Source organism: Oryza sativa, chromosome 12, assembly GCF_034140825.1.
Source record: "Oryza sativa Japonica Group chromosome 12, ASM3414082v1".
Classification (NCBI taxonomy): Eukaryota; Viridiplantae; Streptophyta; class Magnoliopsida; order Poales; family Poaceae; genus Oryza; species Oryza sativa.
This window is the reverse complement of record NC_089046.1, coordinates 12838679-12859849: the sequence shown is the minus strand read 5'-3', so window position 1 is coordinate 12859849 and position 21171 is coordinate 12838679. Positions and strand designations below refer to the sequence as shown.

Genomic DNA, 21171 nt, shown 5'->3' with positions numbered 1-21171 from the left:
ATATATAGTAGATAAGAATTTTTTTAGGATTAATTTAAAATGTCTAAATATTTAGCACTATACCGACTGCTATAAGTTCTGGATGCCTGAATATATGATTTGGCATTTGCATTATGTGCTATCTCAGTACATTTAAAGTAAACAAGCTTTTTTTTTTGAGCGATTCGATATGTAAGCTTTTCAATGATTATGCAAGCCCTGGAGCAAACGTGATTTTGTTCATTCGAAAAGATTTGCAAGCTTCAGATCTCAAATACAAGATCTGGAACACAGTTATGCACATGTACCAAACATTCATGCATTAACCTTGAAGTCTTGAATACACACATTATTCAGCTTGGCAAGAGCATCATGGCATGGAATTCTAATTCCTGCTGCATTCACACACCAAGAGACATGATGACAAAGTTCAGAACTTCAGATTTACGAAAATTAACGGTTGACCTTGGTGGCATCAAATGGAGCAGAATATGACCGTACATACACGATCAATTTGCTGGTTTGTCAAAAAGAGTTACTTCTGTACATCAAACTAGAGGTGTTGCCAAGCAAGTAGGTGAGTCAGCGACAGTTTTAGGGCTCTGCAGAAACCAGGCTGCAAATGATGGCGGATTTCGCCTGAGCCAGGCTGAGCCTTTGGCACTTGAATTTTGTCAGACACCTATTCTCTGCATCTCTGCACGCAGCGGGGACAGTTGTCATTTTTATCAATAAAATCAGATGAGCATCTTTAACTATGTTGTGCCAATGGGTAGTTGAATGACGCAAACGCTTTCAAAAATTGACATAAGAAAGCTGCTTACGAACTAGTAGCAATGTTCTAAAATAAATTATGTTGTTCTATTTGGAGTTTGGTTAGATGATTTTTCCTTGATCAACATGCAAACAGAAAAGTTAATATGTTATTGTGTATTCCACAAAATATATTTGATTAGAAAGGAGTAACGAATTTCCATGCTTTCTCTTCCATAGCACTGAAGCACTGAGATGTTCCTAATAAGATGGCACAAAAGTTTATGCCTCTTTTTTTTATGGAAGGTTAACAGATATTTATGAAAATAGAAGGATTAGGGAAAACAACTTGTACAATCATACATGTTCACGAGGTCTCGTTGTGCATCAATTCATTAGCCGAATTGTCTCTGCTAATTCCTAAAGCAAACACGCAGATATTTAATGTATGAACTATGAACAGTTTGATTGAAGAATGAGTATCAGAAGCATTCAATCAGATCTTGCATGGCATGATGAGCTTCTGAGCTTGTATCAATTTAGCAAACTGGAAATTAAGAAATTAACATAAATAACAAATAAATAATTAAACCTAAACAGAAAAAGAAAACCTCAAGTACTGCCAAATAAAAATGCATAAAATTTTGTGTACTTATGAGAGGAGAGGTCAACAGAGCCATGCATTTATAAACAAGAGTTATGATTACCTTCAGCATATTATAAATTATACACACCATATAGAGTTCTTTTCCAGGATTTCGTTGCACATGCTGATGTCATCAGTCATCACCCCACATTTGATGGTATGGTGTAACAGTGGAAAATCCTCTCCGAACAATCCAGAGTTGCTGCAAATGGCACATGCAGGTCAACAAAGAGCCATGCATTTACAAACAAATGTTATGATTACCTTCAGCACATTATAAATTATACACACCATATAGAGTTTTTTTTCCAGGATTTCGTTCGACATGCTGATGTCATCACCCCACATCTGATGGTATGGTGTAACAGTGGAAAATCCTCCCCCAAAGACCCGAACAATCCAGAGTTGCTGCAAATGGCACGGGCACCCACTGATCATACATTGGAAACAAACGGTGTACAGCAGTTAGTGCATTCTCTAAGAAGTCGATCCAAGCACAAAATTAAAGCAGCACAAAAATAAGCTTTGATCATTTTGTGCATGAGAATATAATTCTTTTATGGCAGATATAAACACAAGGTAATAAAAAGTTGAGTATATTCTTAAAATCCTTTTGAATTCCTATTCCAAGCTTCAATTTCAGGTGTAAATTGTCCAAGCATGTGTACCTAAAGCATAAAAACTGCAGCCTCTCTGAAAACTAAAAAGTCTACTTTAGTCTGTGAACATGATAATTTAATTAGAGTGGACCCACCAATGCGGAAAGCTTGCGCGGACCCAAACAGTACACAGCTACTGCAGACGGCAAATGCCCTTGGGGCTTCTTCCTCCAAGGCTCTGAGCATCACCAAAGTACGCGAGCAGGGCACCATGGTGAGGGTGGAGGCATTAAAGAATAGAGTAACAGATGAATGGCACGGTGCATTGGTTCAGTCAAGGGTATGGACATTTGAGCCAGCGTATGATGGAATAAGTGAGCCCAAGTGTGCATGAACAGCACAACTCCCAAATCTACAAATCCCACACTCTCAGTTACCCCATCCCCCTACATGCCACCGTGTGCAAGCAATTCATTAATTTGGCAGCGTAGCGACTGACAGAGCCACAGGATGGCAAGGCATATCGCGCATGGCAGATGGTGGCAGGCTGCAGATAGAGCTCGCAGAAGGCATTGCGTAAAGGCACAAACTGTGGTGGATGATGTGGTTTAGCCGGTGATTCCACATGGCCCAAGGGTAGCAGCAGGTAGAAGCACACGGTACACAGCCTAGTGACCATGTGCGGCATGCAAGTGTCCAGTGAGTCCATACGGCCTGAGGGTGTTGGCTAGGCTGGCGGCTGCACCCTCCTGAGGCACACAATTGGTTAAGATTATAAAAAAGTGATGTTTAGAAGAAACATTTTGTATCCAAGTGTGACATTAAGCTAGTAGATTGGTAAACATTTTGAGAATTGAAACTGGAAACTAGGAATGGATAGTCTGGTAAGCTAGCAAATTAGTTAAAATTTGACAATTGAAATGGAGAAGTGGGAAATGAGGGAAAGAAATATGAAATAGGAAATTGGGAATGCATTATCTTGTAAGCTAGTAACTTCACTGAAATGTGAAATGGGAAATTGGGAATGTATTTTCTGATGATCAATAGCATAAAACTCGACCATGGGGGGAGACATCCCCAATGCTTTGATTCTAAGGAGGTGCCATGCTTCGAACCTGGGTTGGACGGTAGTTTCAAGCACTCTAATCAGTCCACCGTGAGAAGATTGGCAATGATCGATAGCATAGTTTGTGTGATTCTTTATGACTCAATAAGTTATTGTATTTTCACTCTTGCGAGTCCGCCACACCTAGAATTCAATTCTGGGTCTGCAACTAAATTTAGAACAATACATAGGAACATACATGGATAAGAAACCTAAATCATGTCCAGATAAAACAAATACAGAACTTCAAACTTTTTTGTATAGAATAGTTCAATTCCCTTTTAGAGGAAATGATCTAACAGAAAGATTTGTTTACATTATGAATTCCTACCTTAGCAAGCAACAATGAATGCTTAAAGTGTAAGTACATGTGATTAACCGCATAAAAATAGGGGGGTCTGCATAACATCTTCTGTAGACCCAAAAAAAGTAATTCTAAGAAAGGCATAATAACCTAAACAATTTTCAGCAACAATATTAATGGGTAGCAGAATGAAGCAAGGTCAATCACCAAAAGTTCCCGCCACGAGTTCTTGTCCTCAATTCGTCATCCAGAAACTTACAGGCAGCAGAGGTGCATATCATCATCTACTGCAACAAAGTGACAGGGTATAATGTGGTTTATTTCAGAGGGGACAAACTAGAATTTTCATATACATGGTGTACAAGTACTAGCTTATTCAACTTACTGCCATTCCTCCTGGAAATTCTTCTAGAGTTCTAGTTACCATCATTCGTGGCAACATTTGAAAAGTTGTGGTTCTTTGCAAGGAATCTCAGGTTCTCCATCAGCTCAGATCGGGTTAAGAAGCGCATATCATCGTTCTTGGTCGACGTTGTTAATGTGCGAGGCAGTTCATCAGCCAAGTGAAGCTTTGTGAGTGACCTAAGATTGTCGGTCAGCATAGCTTTGCTGAAGTGATGCGGAATGCTGCTTACTGATGATCTTTCAAAAGGGCTGGGTGGCACGTCATTGATAGTCGGCTTATGCCGTGCCAGTGGGCTCTCGCCAGGGTCACTGTTAGCTTTCCGCTTCTTCTGGTGAATGGCCTTCGCCGCAATCGTGGCAGGCTTTTGGGTGGCTGTATGCGGTGTGATATCCTTGACTAACTTGAGCTGGGACAACTTCTGAGGGATCGCCACAGCCGTACGATAGTCAACTTTGACAGCAGCACTGCCAAGTCTCGAGGTGAGCATCTGCGGGGTGACATCCTTCACCAACTTGACCCAGGGCACCTGCCGAGAGATCGGCACAGCAGTACCATGGCTTGCACTGGTGGCAATGCTAGCTGGCTTCCCAGTGACCATCTGGAGGGTGGTGTCCCTCACTAACTGGAGCTGAGGCACCTTTGCAGAGATCATCGGATCGTTGCGATCACCTGTATTGGAAGTAGAGCCAACTAGCTTTTGGGTGTTCGTTTGTTGGCTGATGTCCTTAACAAGCTTCACCTGCGACACCTTCTGAGGGATCAGGGTACCAGTAGAAATGATTGCATTGGAAATATCACCAGCTGGTCTTGGGATGTCCTTCGTATGGGTGATAGCACTGCCGGACTCGAATTGTGTCGCCTTCACAGGAACCAAGACAGATGTACCCATGCCAGCACTGGCAGCAGTTCCAGCATTACTCAAGGTGTCATGTGGTGCAGAACCTTTTAATCTACCCTTTCTTTCAGTTGGTTGAAACATTTCAGAACCAGCATGGTTGAGGCCAGAGCCCACTGGAGGCTCTGGAGTGGCACTCCTGTCATTAGACAGTGAATTATGAGCAGTGTCTGGGGTCACTGGCATGGATGCTGCTATAAAACCTGACAACAAACATTTCAGGATCAATGCATGCATCAAACAGCAAATGTTCAAAACAGGATTTACTTAGTACTCCCTCCGCATATTATAAGTTTGTAGAAAAATATAGCAACATTTCCAATACGAAACAAACATATTATCAAAATATATTAAATGTTAGTTTTAATGAAACTAATGAAAAATATAATTCAAGTACTAGCAAATTTGATCATAACTTGTGCTACATATTGGCAGAAACTTACCGAGAATAAATTTCCAATAGACATATAACAACTGCAATCTATTCAACAAATCAGAAAAGCCTAATATCATACAAATCATGTGGTTGAAAATTTCTAGTATGGTGATGGATCAATTTTTCACAGTTGAAAAATGTAGTTGCTGGTATTATTTTAGCAGTGGTGGATCTAACATGGGACACCCCCAAACTTTTTGCGAACCATCAAACTGTTATTAGTATCAAGAAGCTTAGGTCAATGCAAATTCGAGAAAAAGTGTGTGGATAGAGAGAGATGGGAAAGATAATGTGCGTAATGGATGTGGACGAAGCAGCAGGACGAACGACACGACCCTGCTCACTCTCTCGCACGATGGATGGGGATCGGCGCAGGCGGCGCCGCGGCGATGGCAGTGGCGGTGGCGGAGGATGTGGTCACCAGGATGGATGCGGCAGAAGCAGCAGGACAAACGACGGCGCCCTGCTCGCTCGCGGGATGGATGGGGATCCGCTGAGGCCAGAGGAGGAGGGCCCCATACGGCAGGGTGCACCTGCTGGCCGAGCTACCTGCCACTGGGACCCTACCCCCAGTGTATGCTCTAGTAGCTTAGTTGCACGCCTCGATGCCTCAGCTACTTGCCTACCTGCAAGATAACCAAGTGATCGATTTTTTTCTGGTTTGTTGCATAGCTGCATCTTTGTGGTAGTTCAAGGAAATCCCATTAGTGGCACCAAATCTCAATGCTTTTCTCTCAATTACTGCTACTTAGTGCATGCCATCTCATCAGCTCCCATGAGTTTATTTTCAATCACTTGCTAAAACTATTGCTAATTACATTTTCAAAGTCGCATTTATGCTACTGCTACACACATACTCCAATATCTGAGAACAAGAAGGCTTTATTTTGTTCATTACGATTTAATCGTCAGAAAAAACTAGAAATATTCAGGTCTCCTAATTCCTGATGAACAACACATTACGTTAGATAACTTGATTTTGTCGTGTGATGCCGTCGGTGGCCCGCTGAGGTGACTATCTCAAGCGATCCAAACTTGAATAGCTCGACGAACACACATTACCACCAAGGCACTGACCGATGCAGTGAGGAATTTAACCCTAGCACTAGCTTCAGTAACAAACCTTTAACAAAACTTACGGAGGTTTTGGTACATACTAATACTCTAATTATTAAGCAATATTGTAATCTTCTTATGACTAACTACGTGAAAAATCTGCAATTTTCTGATTGTCACACTGATTTTCATCCGTATCGGTGAGACCGCATACGCGTTTCCGTCTCCATAAGCCGTGGCCAACTCGGTGTCATACCCGGATTGAAAAACTTCCCCAAAAAACAGATAAGAAAAAATCCAAAATCTCCCTAGTTAGACCTACTCAAAAAATAGCATCGCAAATTGCATTTCGGCTCATTCATTTGCCCAAAACAACCACAGCATCTATATTCCGTATCAGATTCAGATCGGAGCATGTAGACGAAAAATAAAGGAAGAGTGATGCATCCACGAATCATGTGCAGTAAGTCCACTAGTTGCAGATCGATGCTAACCACATCCAGATTGAAGGAGTAGCGTGGGTAAGGAGGTCTTCTACCTGCCCGCCGTCGTCACGTCCTTCCTTCCCGAGCGCCGCCGAGCCGCCCGACGCCGCCCCTTCCTCCTTCCGGCTCCTGGACGCCAGGCGTGCGTCGAGCTCGCACCACGCCGTCGCCCGAAGCCGCCCCGAGCTGCGCCGCCGGCCCAAAGCCGCCGCGCTCCTATCGTGGCCGCGCCGCCGAGCACGGCCGCTCTCGCCCCCTCCCCAACCGCGCCGGAGCCCCCTCCCTCTACCCGGCGCACCCCGGCACCCCGCCCTCCGGCGCCCTCCTGCCTGCGCCGCTCAGGCCGCGCTTCGTCGCTCCGCTGCCGGCGCTCTCCTGCTCCGAGGCAGCGGAGAGAGAGAAGAAATGAGCGAGAGAAGGAAGGGAAAGAGAGAGAAGAGAAGAAGAGAGAAAGGGAAGAGAGAAAAGCGGTGGGACTGGGACCTACCAATGCTGGAATTTTTACATTTCGATCCTTTTTAAAAACTTATTTTACAAATAAACTCTTGAAAAAACTTAATCCAAGAATGATCTTTTTTTTTTTTCACCAGAGTGGCTGGCGCCGTCAAAGTGACACCGTAGCAGTAAAGCATACGTAGAACGAGTGACGTGACAAAGGGGAAACCTCAAATATATATAGACAGCTAACACATAAGCAGAGAGCGTAGGTTGCAATTTTAAGGCATTGCATAACCTGTTTGCTATGAACTTATATATCAGTTGCTGGTGGCTCCCTGGACCTTCAGCACTAGCACAACTATGTGTCTTACCAACCCATGAAATCCTCCGCGTGCCACTAGACCTCTTAGTTGTGTGCACCTTCCATTTGCACCGTGCGTGTTCACATTTAACAGTATACCTCCTATTTGCAGCGGAATTTACAACACGGTATGGATGATGGTGCACGATGGTGTACTCCTGGAGCCATAGCTTCAATGCAATCATGGATGGAAACTCCAAACCCATCTTGAAACCGTCCACCTGGAATGGTTCTAGCAACTGATCTAAGTTGATGCCGCCATCTAGTATCGCACCATGGGCATGTGTTAGGTCCCTAAACTCAGGAATGTCCGACTTCCTCCCAAACACCTTCTCAAACGCATGACATTCCTCTAATGCTAACTCGCCATTGTTAGTTAGTGGAGGGAATGGACGGTTGTTGATGCGAAAACACACACTGGCCTGCCAGATCTGCTTAACTCCAGTACAGGTCCTAAATCTGGGTTCAAAGGCGTGCCAGTTGATTTGATCCTACAATCAACAAGAAAGAAAGACAAGAAAACCGAGGTTAAATCCATAATCGATAGCCGATCGGTAGGAGCCGATGACATATCGTCAATCATTAAGCCGATGCTATTGGCACTAGATCGACAATGAAGAATAAAGCAATGTAAAACTAAATCTACTCGATCGGCTGTAGATATCAATGGTATATAATCCTTTTCTCGATGTATATTTAAACTAAGTGATTGGGATAAATCAAACAGCAAGCCGAGACAGTATAAATCACTTAAGTCTAAAGATACATTAAGATAATGATTATATGTATGTTTATAGTATAGTCGATCAAATAGATCTAGCATGTATCAGCTAATACTCCGATACCACTCTATATTAAGATATCAAAACAGACAAAATATATCAATCAACAAGCCTAATATACTTCAATGCTATAAGATCTTAATATAAATGGCAGATTTAGCATGTCAAGCAAGCATACAAGGTATAAAATAGCTAAATCAGGTAAGATCGGCTGAAACCCTGATACTATCTCTATTAATAATCATAAAACAAGCTAGATATTGTAATTATGAATATTACTTAATAGATCGAACTCAACCGATGCAGCATTAAGCATAAGAATAAATACAAAATCTAGGCAAGATGATGAAAATCTCTAAAAGATGGTAGATATGCTATGTAATCTAGATCAACAACGAAATCTAACTCTGTCGGCTATTACCCAGTAATGAATGTCAGCCGATTGCGGGTTAGACTATGAAACCGGTGAAGATTATGAAGCATATATGATAACTCGACGATTTAAATAAACAAGATTAGAGTATCATAACGATGGAAGCACTAATCCCGAGAACGCAAGCCGCCATGACAAGTTTACCTCTTGTTGAAGATCGAAATCGATGCAGCTCAACTCGAAAGCAAGAACTTGTCGAAATAATGAAAGTAAAAAAAGGGTGGCGATGCGCCAAAAGTGTTATTAAACTGTTGTTATCAAATTACATGGGGTCAGGTTGTATTTATACCCGAGATACATGATTAGTCCTTGCCGGACAGGACTCCTATTTATAACAAACTTCTAAGATACGAAAGAGTTTTTACAGCAAACTCTTGCTGAAACATATCTCTAAAGAAACTATTTAAAATATCCTAATTAATAGATACAATTGCCTATCTGAGAGCTTATCTCCATCATGACAATCCTTGTGTAGCACGTTGATCGATTCCAGAAATGGTTTTATAACCATCTCAACGAAATCGGCTGTATCGGCTATCTTCTATCCGATCCATCTCAACCGATGCCCTCACAGCCGATGCGCAATTTGTTCTTTGAACACAATCCTTCACCAAATCCACTTTGATTCCAATGTCAAACTTGGTTCATGATTTACCAAATTTGGTCATTAACACATGCCCCCCAAGTCCGCTATATTGGTAATGTTGTGGACTTGCTCAATTTCCTTTTTCGAGTATATGTAGGGTTTCCTTCTTCGATTTCGTTTTGGCCGTTACCGCACTTTCTTTTAAATAGTAACTACCGCTTCACTCTTTTCACGGCGTTACCTCCGTTTTCACCGCTCTAACCAAAAAACTTTCCCCAATCTTCTCCGGCGACCCCCTCGAGCTTTCCAGCGATCCCGAAGGCGATTCCCTGCAACGACAACTTCCCCGCTGACAATGTCAACCTCCGTCGATCCTTCAAACGCGCCAAACGCCGAATATGCTGAGGTAAATATCATCGGCTAAATCTCCCTCTTTTTCGCACTAGATTGATTCTTCCTTTGCTCAATCTTCCCTTCTTTTTCTCTGTAGCATCTCACTCATCAAGTTACAATTCCCAGCATAGTCCATGAGCATCAGTTTTTCCATGGTCCAATCGGCAATCTAGATCCTACTGAGTTCATTAATGCCGAAACCAATCGGATCCCCTTTAGATTAGCCAACCCAAACTTAGGCCTCTGGAAAAACACCTTCAAATCTTGGCCATCAGCCGAGAAAAGTTGGCCAACTTGGTACAAGCGGGTATCGGCTAGCAAGCAGACCCATTGGGATGAAATCGCATAGCCCATGCTCTAGCCCTGACTGCAGCAGATATGGCTAAGGATGAATCCATGATGTCGGCTGCAACCCACTTTTGGTCCACTCCTCTAAATTCTTTTCTCTTTTTCCCAAGGACCAATGACTCCCACTCTTCTGGATGTCACAGTGATAACTGGTTTAGACATAACTTCATCGGCTAATCCAGTCAGCCTGAACACAAAACCCAATTTTGAGTTCAGAACCAGGAGCATAGGTGGTTGGTTAGGGTTTGTTGCAAAAAATATGGGCACTGGACCAGTTTCCCCAAAAGAGCATACAACCTTCCTTCTGATGTGGCTGGAGAAATTTTTGTTCTGTGGTCCAAGCTGTGGTCCCACTACCAACTGGCAGCACTTAGCCGAGAACCTAGTAGAGAAGAAACAATTCCCCCTTGGAAAATACTTACTAGGTTATCTATACCAAACTCTGAGCACTGCATCGGCTAAGATAGCCTCTGGACTGCAAATCAGCACAGGTGACCCTTGGTGGCTCTTGCAAATTTGACTCAATCTGCATACCATGAAAGTCGTTGATCGACTACCGCTATCCGATGCAGAATTTCCAAGACTTGAGCCAATCACCAATGAAGATGGGGGAAGAAATCACCAAACGCCGGTGCATGTCTGTTGGAGAGGCAGCATCAACCAATGCTGGATCCAAATTATTGGCTGAGCTCTTTAGGGACTGGTTCACAAATTTTTATGATGGCTTCCCAAGGAACACTAGTCTGATTTGCATATGAAGAGTTTGCCGACTTTGAGCTCCCAGCCGATTTCCGGTTTGATGAGATTAATTTTGATAAGTTTGATAAATCTAGAGATGTATTCTCAACAGCCATCACCCCTTGCATACTCCCTGTTAGCATTCATCAAGGCAGAAACATTCAAATTTCCTATGAATTCTATTATCCGACAAGTGTTGCAAGAATATTAGGAATGGGCCAACTACCGATCAGTTTGTTCTTTGCCGACAAGATCCAAAGCGGGGGAGAGATCACATCGGCTCTCATGATGGATCGGCTGCTGAACATACCAGGACCCACTCTGGGGAGTATTGAGAACATCAAGCTAGCCGTATTGAGGAGTGCAGCATTTGACCGATGGTGGATAGAATGGAAGAAACACCTGTTCCATCAATCGGCTTCCATGTACTTGACAGATTTATTACCTGAAGCTATCCCTCAAGTAAGTATCTTTATCTTTGCTAATCTTATTAATTGTAAGCCGATGCATCAATCTTAACCATTTTGTCTCCCTTTTTGCAGACAACAGAATCATCCCCTCCTCATCAGAGTGAAAGTGGTCTGGCAATCCAATATGCTCTAGGGATCCTCCCCAATGGTGGTGGATTGGCTCCTTCAGTCATCGGCTATCAAGCCCCCAAGACTTCAACATTACTGCATGGTCAACCTCGTATGCCGATTGCCTCTGAAGCTGGCAAGAAAAAGAGACCGAAATCGGCTGTTGCTCCATTGGCTGCATAAAAGAAGTCCAAGAAACAGAAAACCGCCGTTGCCGATGACTTGCCTTCTATTGACCCAGATGTGGCGCAATTCTTGGATGATGAGGAATTATAAGAAGTTGTGGATGAAGCGGCTGAGAACATTAGTGAAATAAGAGAACAAACACCACCAGCCGACATTCCTGCTCCTCAAAGAACTCCATCACCTCCAGCACATCCCACTTACAAACCAAGGGTATACATTTATTCTCAATCCATTACTCAAGTTTTTATTTGTATGCCGATTCTTAACTTTGTATTTTGCAGAAAAAGAAGCTGGCTTCCAAGAAATCACAGGCACCAATTCCACCAGTTAAACCTTTATACTTCTTCAAATTTTCCTTTTCATCTTTCAAATAGCCGATGCTAACCCAAACTTGTCTTTTTTTAGCCTCCTCATTCTCCAACTCCTGTTCATGAATCAAGTGAGCATACTCCATCGGCTGCAGGTAGCCATCATGTGGAGGAAGAAGTAGCACCAGCCCCTGCCATCCCTGTAAGTGTTTCTTTTACATCCATGAACCATATCGGCTATCATGTTACTTCTACTAATCAATAATCTTAATATTTCCTATTTTCAGGTTTTAGCCGATATGTTTTCTTTTGACATCAGGCAGTTTATGGATGAAGAAGAAGAAACCTCAAGTAAAGCCTTGGTGCCTCTAACCGATAATGTGAAAACAACCTTGTTGGATATCTCAAAGCGGCTTGAGGGCTCCCTAGAAACTCTAGTGGTCAGCTGTGGATCTATTAGGGATAGATTCCATGAAATCCATGATCAAATCCCGGATGAGTTAGCCGATGCCATCACCCCAGCAGCATACCTCGAAAAACATCGGCTCAAACTTGAAAAGGCTAAACAAAGAATTGCCGATCGTCGCAAGAGGAAAGATCTTGAGGCAACCATCCAAACCAGCAGAGCTTCTATCAATGAAGAAAAGGCAAAACTTGATGAGTTGGAAGCTGGTCCAAGTTCCACTCAAGCCAACATAGATTGGCTGAACGCTCGGAAGATTGAACTTCTAGCTGAGTTGGAGCAATGCAATGCACAGATTGCTATTGAAGAACGAAAGCTTGCCGATATGCCTAAAGCCACCGAAGACCAGAGATCAAAGCTGAAATCCTCTGTCAAATACTTAGCCAAATTAACAAAATCCCTGAAAGTGATCTCTGGATCTGATGCAACCGAGGCCCAGATTATCGATGAAGTAGACCAAATTAGGCAAAAGGCTATATCGGCTATCCAAAAATATGTATCTGGATAAAACATGTAATTTGCTTTCAAATTTGCAAACTTTTGGGCTGTAATGAATTCGCAAACTTCTGTCATCTCCTTGCTTAATTTGCTTTTGAAATATGAAATCCATATTTTCATATATGTCTGCCCCCCTAATTTTGCAATGCTTAAGACATTGATAAAATTATAATTATACTAAGGGTGATATGACAAATATCGGCCATCATACATCGGCAAAGCACAACCGATTATGATAAGAAAAAATGCTAAGGGCGATATAACTTATATCGGCCATCATACATCAGCAAAGCACAACCGATTATGATAAGAAAAAATGCTAAGGGCGATATAACTTATATCGGCCATCTAAAGGCGATGTCAACACATCGGCTAGCATGTATCGGCAAAAGTCAGATGATCATGAATTAATCCACACACTTGGATAATATATCTTTAAATACTTCCCATTAAGTGCTCGTCCAAAAACCTCACCATCAAGCCCTTGCAACATATAAGCTCCTTTGGATCCAACTTTATATATTTGAAATGGTCCTTCCCAATTCGGTGACCACTTGCCGAATTTATTGTCACGAGTTCCTTTTGGCAGAATCAATTTCCAAACCAACTCTCCTTCCAAAAAGGACTTAGGCACCACCTTTTTGTTATAATGACGAGCAACTCGTTCCTTATCCCTAGTCACTTTTTCCAAAGCACGTAATCTGGACTGAACCAAATCTTCTGTTTCATCCACCATAAGATTATAATACTCATCGGCTATCAACTTATCCTGTAAATCTATTCTCTTGGAGCCGATAGTACTTTCCCTGGCAAAACTGCTTCATGTCCATAAACAAGCTTATAAGGAGGAACTTGAATTGATCCATGACATGCCATCTGATAAGACCATAAAGCTTCGGCTAATCTTGTATGCCATTGCCGAGGAAAATCAGAGATCTTTCTCTTAATCAACTTAATCAAACTCTTGTTAGATGCCATGACTTGTCCATTAGCTTGCGCATAATATGGCGAAGAATTCAACAACTTGATACCCATGCTATCGGCAAACTGAACAAACTCATCGGACACAAAGATTGACCCCTGATTGGTTGTGATGGTTTGCGGAACACCAAATCGGTAGACGATGTATTCTTTAACAAATTGTATTGCGTCTCCCAAATCAACCTTCTTCAAAGGAACTGCCTCCACCCATTTAGTGAAATAATCGGTTGCTACCAATATAAACTTATACCCCTTGCTCGAAGGTGGATTAATGTCGGGACCCCAACTAGGATCCCTCTGTGTATAATGTGCTAGTCCCAGATCAACGCTAGCACACACAGTAACAAAAGATAATATCACAACCACATCATGATTATATTAATAAATAGGAAACAAATATAATTTTTATATTGGTCTTATGACCAGATTTTACAATTTCTTTGCCACACAGGGCCAAACAAAGATAAGCAGCGGAAAAAGAAGCAAGAGGCACCAATGACACACCACAGGAAATCGACCGGGGCACGCAACCTATTCGACATCCTCAGCAACAGAACTTCTAGGAACAACTGCCGTTCTCTGAAATTTTGTGAGACAACAAGGGTGAGTACATAAAGTACTCGCAAGTGTACGGGAATATGCAATATATGATACAAGGCTTCAAAGGAAAGTTATGGTTCATTTGCATAAAGGCATTTGTGAATTTAAATACAATAAATAGATATTAATTTAATTTAAACAACATTTGCAATCACGATATTTTTAACCAACCAACCAACCCAAAAAGGATACTGTGTCCACACAGGACCCCACAGCTATATTCATTAATTTATCCTGCACACAGATCTTTCCCAAAAGTAAAACTTTCACAAATCTACCCCTCATGTGAAATCACCGAGCATGTCCATAACCGAGGATGCGGCTATTTGAATAGATTGACACTCTACAGAGGTTATACAACTTTACCCACAAGATACAATTCGGTGCCGCTAAACACCGAATAGTAACAAAGCGTTTCCTCTACCTCACCCTAACACCGGCTTTCCCCATGGGCGGTCCTCCCTTTACCACACAGGTGAAAGGTCCCGTGGTACAATCCAAAAACCTATCATCTAGCCACCTGGGCCGCCAGTGCTAGAGCTAAGCAGTGTACTAAGCTAGGTCCTTCCCATGAGAACATGTGGTTGCACGGTAAGGCTCAGTTCAATGGCGCACGAAGTGAAGTCCTTAACTGACCAGGGCGACTTGCCTAAACTAAGGACCTCAAGCACACAACAAAAATGGAGCACACAGCTCAATCGACCACAGAGGTCAACGGTAAGCACGCACACAGATGGCTTACCTCCTAGGTTCACACAGATCCACCATCGCCCCAGTATAAAACATTTTCCACCAGATCATTACTACACGGTGCAACACATGCCACCAAGAAGATAGCACACAGCCACACAGTTTATATAAAAAAAACAGTGATAAGTAGATCATTAGTCAATATTATATTTTGCTTTGTAAACGTGTGAGCAGGGATAAGCAAATCTACTACCCTGAACCAATACCCCATGTTTGACTCTCATACAGTCTAGGTGACAAATAATCAAGGATAATCAACAATAATTCAAGGCATGGAATAATTAACAAGTAGGTTTTAACTACCCACAAGATAATTTGTAAAACAAAACAATGCATATAATTTAAAACAAGATAATTTTTAAAGTTGGGATCAACATGTTCAAGGGTATACTTGCCTTTACCCACAGCAACCTCCTCGGCAACGGCGTCTACGCGATCGCAAAAAGGAGAAAACAAATAAACAAAAAGAAAAGGCAGAAAAAAAAACAACAAATGAAATAACCAATTAAATCAGGAGGTAGAGCTCAATTTTAGAAGAATTTAGGAAAAAGAATGGGCTGAATCGGAGTTTGGATGGAAGAGATGTGACCTTCGGAAGATTGAATTATTCGGAAACTGTGAATAAAGAAAGAGAAATATTTATAAAATATTCTCTGAAGTTAAGGAAACAAAGGAATTATTTTTGGTGGACTGACGGGCGTGGTCCACCTGTCATTGTGATGATCAACGGTTAATTTGTTACAAGGATGAGAGTTGTGGACTGATTATATGGAGGCTGAGATTTATTTGTGAAAATCAATGACTTGGATTGGTTTTGGGTTTTAGGGGACCGGCTTGTCCAGGACGTGTGCGACATGGTGCCACACAACATGGATATCATAGGAGAAACACCGGATCGAAAAAAGAGAGAAGCAAGAGCTCGTGAAATAGAGAGGTGATGCTTGTCGAGGACCAAGATATGACTGACAAAATATTAAATTGGAAGAAAATTCAAAGGAAAAGAATAAGAAATATTCTCCAGCATTTTTGAATTTTATTGGAATAAATTTTATGGCCGAAGGATTAAGTCTACTGATCGGCGGGTGTGAGACAGTGGAAATGCACGCACACGGTAACGGTACGATAACCGTGGCGACAAAATGTGACATGGATGCTGGCCCAAAGCAGCGAGAGGCAGCGTCAGATGGTAGAGGTGAAGACGAAGGGGCTTTGCGGAGTCGATTCGGCACCTGGGACAGCTGGTGGAGCTCTGTGCCGGGACACCCGATGACGGCTCATGATAGAGTGGCGCCGGGAACACGATGGTAGTGGTGGTGCCAATGACGACACGGTTTGGGAACGATGAAGAGGCAGCGATAGCGAGTAATTTATGACGAGACAGTGGCACCGGAGGTCAGCGATGACATGATAAGTGACCGCGCCAAAGGCAGGGGAAGTTGATGAAGCGGAGGAGAACAGAAGCAACGCTGTTGGAACATTGGAACTTATCGACTGCAACGGCATTTTAGGAACATGATGGCGATATTGACAGCATATGGAAGGGCACCAGGAATTCACTACCAATGACAATATTGAGATGGTGGCTGCCACAGAAACAGGACAATGATAGCTTTGATGATGTAAAGCTCGACATCCCGGCGATGATAGCTTTGATTTGCTGGTTGGTCAGGTTCCTTGGGCGCAACAGTGTGGAGCAGAGAGGCGATGATCCCAGCGTGCATGAGCAACAGAAAAATATGGGACGTTGGTATATGCAAAGGAGGTGAACAACCAGCCGAGAATTGGAGGGACAGTGAAAACGGGGCTAACTGATGATTAGTGATTTAAATTTTGATCTTGAATGGAGGAAACAAAACAGTACATGGCAGAGAAGATGAAGCAACAAAGCTCATCAAAGCTCATCAAAACAGTACATGGATGGAGTGCAGGGGATTACCAGCCATGGCAGAGAAGATGAAGCAACAAAGCTCCAGCAAAGGAGAAGACGGCATCAATGGCTCGGGCTTCCGAAGTTGATGGCGAGAGGGCGGCTCTGGTTCCACGACGGCAGCAGCGCCTCTGCGTGCAGGCGACAGCGACCGATCATGAAGGAGCAACGCTGGTTCACCACCGATGATGGCATTTAGTTGGTGGCTGTTTGGAAACAGGACAACGATGACGTGCTTTGTGATATGCAAATGGAATCACGATCACGTGCACACACAGGACGATAAATTGGGAAGAAAAAAAATGATGAAGGAGGTGGATGTAGGGCAGGTATTTACCGCAAAGGACAAGTTGCAGCAGTAGCAGGTGGTTGACAGAGAATCGTCGGCGCTGGTGGACAGCTTGATAAAAGATAGCACAGGAGGCGGTGGATGGGCAAAACAACGTTGCACCAATCTCCGGCAATTGAGGGACCTCTTGATGATGGTAGCAGTGATTGAAACAAGAAGACGATGGCAACGGCTTGACCTCCCGGCAGCCAGCAGAGAGGCGGCTTGCAGGCGTGATGGCAGCCGTCCTCCCTCAGGCTGCGACGATGGCACCGGCTCGAGGTACCGAGGCAGTGGTCTGTTCCCTCCACAATAGCGAGCAGCAACAACAGCAGGACAATGGCGTACAAGCGAAGTGGGAGAGCTTCAATGCTGCAGCACGGCGTGGCTGGGGCGGTGGTGTGGTGGTTAAACAAAGAGGAGGGGAAGAGGGGTGCTGCAGCTATTAGAGAAATAGTCTAGCAATTGAGGAGGATTCAACGTTTGGCCTTGAAGATGAGAAACTGAAGGAGGAGATGAAGGGATCCGCAGGGAATTGGAAATTGTGGTGCTGTTTTCATGGCGAGAAGTGGAAGAAGCGGCTGAAGCACGGTTACGGAGAGGTGAACAAACAGAAGATGGAGAGGTGACTGGGGAATTGGAAAAAACAGATCAAGCTCAATAGGTTGATTCAATTTTTGTCATTCAAGTGGAGAAATTAATTAGGAAGGGGAAGAGATTGATTAGTGGAAGAGGGATGGGAAGAGATGGCAGAGATAGGGAGAGAGATATATACAGAACCAAGAGTTAAAGAAAATGAATGTCTCATCATGTTTGATTCATTTTTTTAATATTAGTGGAGGATATTGATTGGGGATTGAAAAAGGTGAAACTAATGGGAGAGAGAGAGACAGAAGATCAGAGGGAGATAGAGATATGGAGATCGTTACAGAGAAAAAAAAAAGAGGCATCTGCCTAGATCAGGGAGGAAAAGGAAAAAGGAAAAGAAAAGGAAGGAAAAGGAAAAGGAAAATGTTGAGATTTTTCTTGGACTTGGGATTTTTTTTTAAGAATTTGGGAGAATTCATCAAATTGAGCTCCACTTCCAAAACTCAAATAAAAATTAAATAACTCCAATTAACAAACAATAAAATAAAAGGGTGGCGTAATTAAATTATTTAGTCAAATTAAACCCTTTTTCATTTATGAAATTTTCATTAAGCTATTTTAGGCGAATAAACATGAACGTTAATTTTCAAAATTGAGCAAAATAGAAGACACGAAAAATGGAACGTGACAATTAATCTGACCGATCATATCAATGCCCCATCCTCTGAACGGCCATGGCTTGATAATAGGATTCATAGCCGACGCAGATGCTCTTTGGATCGCACCAAACTTCTGACAATCTTGACATCCCTTGTACTATCGGAAGCAATCTTCTAACATTGTCGGCCAAAAATACCCCGTGCACCGAAGCAACCACTTCATCTTATGAGTCGTTTGATGAGTACCACATATACCTTCATGTACCTCGCCCATTACAATTTTAGCTTGATCGGCACTCAAACACTTAAGCAATACCCATCAATTGACCGATAATATAACTCATCATCCAATAAGGCATATTTCATAGCTTTATAGCGCAATTTTCGTGAAGCCGACTGAGAAGGATTCTGCAAATACTGATAAACATCATACCTCTAATCATCGGCTACAATCGTAGCAACTTCGACTTCAATATCTTTCACTATCGGCTTGTATCTTGATGCCCCCTGAGCCAAATCGTTAGCTTCAACATTCTACTCCCGAGAGATATGCTTCAAAGTTACCAACCTAAAAATATTCATTAATTCTCGGTATTTCTCGTTGTAGATCATCAACACATCGTTCTTGCACTCATATTCTCCTACTAATTGACTGATCAGCAACAAAGAATCTCCCATGATTTCCACAGCATCGGCTTCAACTTCTTTTAATAATTGCAATCCCTTGAGAACTGCCTCATATTCAGCTTGATTATTAGTAGCATAAGGTTTAATAGTGTAAGCAAATTTAAAACTTGCCCCCCGAGGGGAAATTATAACCAAGCCGATGCCATTACCATGAGTGCAAACCGACCCATCAAAAAATAATGTCCAAGGTACTATCTCAACCGAGCCGATCGAATCATCACGATGCTCAACAATGAAATCGGCTATGGCCTGCCCCTTGACTGCCTTGGGCGATTTGTACCTAAGATCAAATTCTGTCAAAGCATATATCCACTTTCCAACTCTCCCTTTTAAAATTGGAGCCGATAACATATATTTGATCACATCGCCTTAACTTTGTGCAAGAGAAATATAAACATAAGCACAGCTTCTCCACCGAGGAATACCTTGTTTCTGCATCCAAGAGTCTGCGACTTAAGTAAAAAAAATAGCTCTTTCCTTGCCTTATAACTCCCGGATTAAGACCGAGCCGATCGACTTCTCATCAGCTGATAAGTACAACCTGAAAGGCACTCCCTTTTGTGGAGGAATTAAAACTGAAGGGGAACTTAGATATTCCTTAATATTATCCAAAGCCTTCTGCTTCTCTGCCCCCAAGTGAATTCTTGATCAGCTTTCATTCTGAGTAAAAGTGTAAAAGTCTCTAATCTCCCAGATAATTTAGAAATGAACCTTCTAACAAAATTAACCTTAACCTTGCCGATCAACGACTGTAACTGTTTCTTGTCCTCCGAAGGTTGAATCTTCTTGATTGCATTAATGCTTCTCTGAGTTACTTCAATTCCCCTCTCATGAACAAGAAAGCCTAAGAATTGTCCAGCTGATACACCAAAAGCACATTTTGTGGGATTCATCTTCAAGCCATATTTCCTTGTCCTTTCAAAAACTTTCCTCAAATCGGCTATATGATCCTCTACCTCCTTTGATTTTACAACCACATCATCAATATAAACTTTAACCAACAATCTGATCAGATCATGGAATATATAATTCATGGCTCTCTGATATGTAGCTCCAGCACTTTTCAAACCGAAAGTCATTACAACCTACTCATACAAGTCGATTGCACCAGGACACCTAAAAGCAGTCTTATGAATATCTTCTTCTGCCATAAAAATCTGATTGTAACCAGCATTGCCATCCATAAAACTTATAATCTTATGCCCTGAAGCAGCATCAACTAACTGATCAGCAATCGGCATTGGATACTCATCCTAAGGGGTGGCCTTGTTTAAATCCCGAAAATCAATACAAACCCTAAGCTTGCCATTCTTCTTGGTGACTGGAACTATATTAGAAACCCACTCAACATATCGGCACGGCCGAATAAAACCAGCATCATACAAACAAGTGATTTCAACTTTGATAGCATCATACATATCAGCTTTGCATCTCCCAGGTGGTTGTTGATGTGGCTTATATCCTGGTTTGATAGGAAGTCGATGTTCCACAATCGATCGGCTAAGTCCTGTCATTTCATAATATTCCCAAGCAAAGCAATCTCTGTATTCTTTCAAAAGCTCTGTCAACTTGGTTTTGAATTCTGGAGATAAAATCTTACTGATAAATGTCGGCCTTGGTCTATCCCCTGGACCTATATCAACTTCTTCCAAATCATTGGCCGACATGAAATCCTGTCCTAATTTGCCATCGAGATCATCTACCATGTCCTTGGTGTACAAATTTGAACCCTCCACAACACCCTCAAAGTAACAACTTGGGGTCTCCATCTTCAACTGGCTGTATATCACAATCGAACATTTTTAGATAACCTCCTTCCCAAACTTTTGCAGACAGGCAATCAATTCCATCCATCTCCCAAATAGTTAAATCGGC

The 21171-nt window shown here is 42.4% G+C and overlaps 1 protein-coding gene across 14 annotated transcripts; it reads right to left on the bottom strand.

Moving 5' to 3' along the window:
• Window positions 1–282: 282 nt before the first annotated feature.
• On the bottom strand, window positions 283–7075 carry LOC4352059 (uncharacterized). Of its 14 annotated transcripts, none has more exons than XR_010738428.1 (6): window positions 6674–7075; window positions 3772–4890; window positions 3594–3670; window positions 1670–1808; window positions 1440–1580; window positions 283–676 (listed from the first exon to the last, which is right to left on the bottom strand). XR_010738428.1 is itself a non-coding variant. In XM_066306288.1 (3 exons), the coding sequence occupies exon 2, from the start codon at window positions 4871–4873 to the stop codon at window positions 3803–3805; it is 1071 nt and encodes a 356-aa protein (XP_066162385.1). In that variant the 5' UTR covers window positions 4874–4890; window positions 6674–7075; the 3' UTR covers window positions 3320–3673; window positions 3772–3802. The 14 variants fall into 14 exon arrangements, 4 of the variants coding, with proteins under 4 accessions (XP_066162385.1, XP_015620525.1, XP_015620527.1 ...); XR_001542280.3 differs by having other exon boundaries at window positions 3594–3673; window positions 6718–7075; XR_001542281.3 differs by having other exon boundaries at window positions 1670–1786; window positions 3594–3673; window positions 6718–7075.
• Between the last annotated feature and the right edge of the window lie 14096 nt (window positions 7076–21171).

Coding starts and splice junctions, on each gene's coding strand:
- LOC4352059 (XM_066306289.1), bottom strand. CDS start 4,924: ATGCATGCATTGATCCTGAAATGTTTGTTGTCAGGTTTTATAGCAGCA.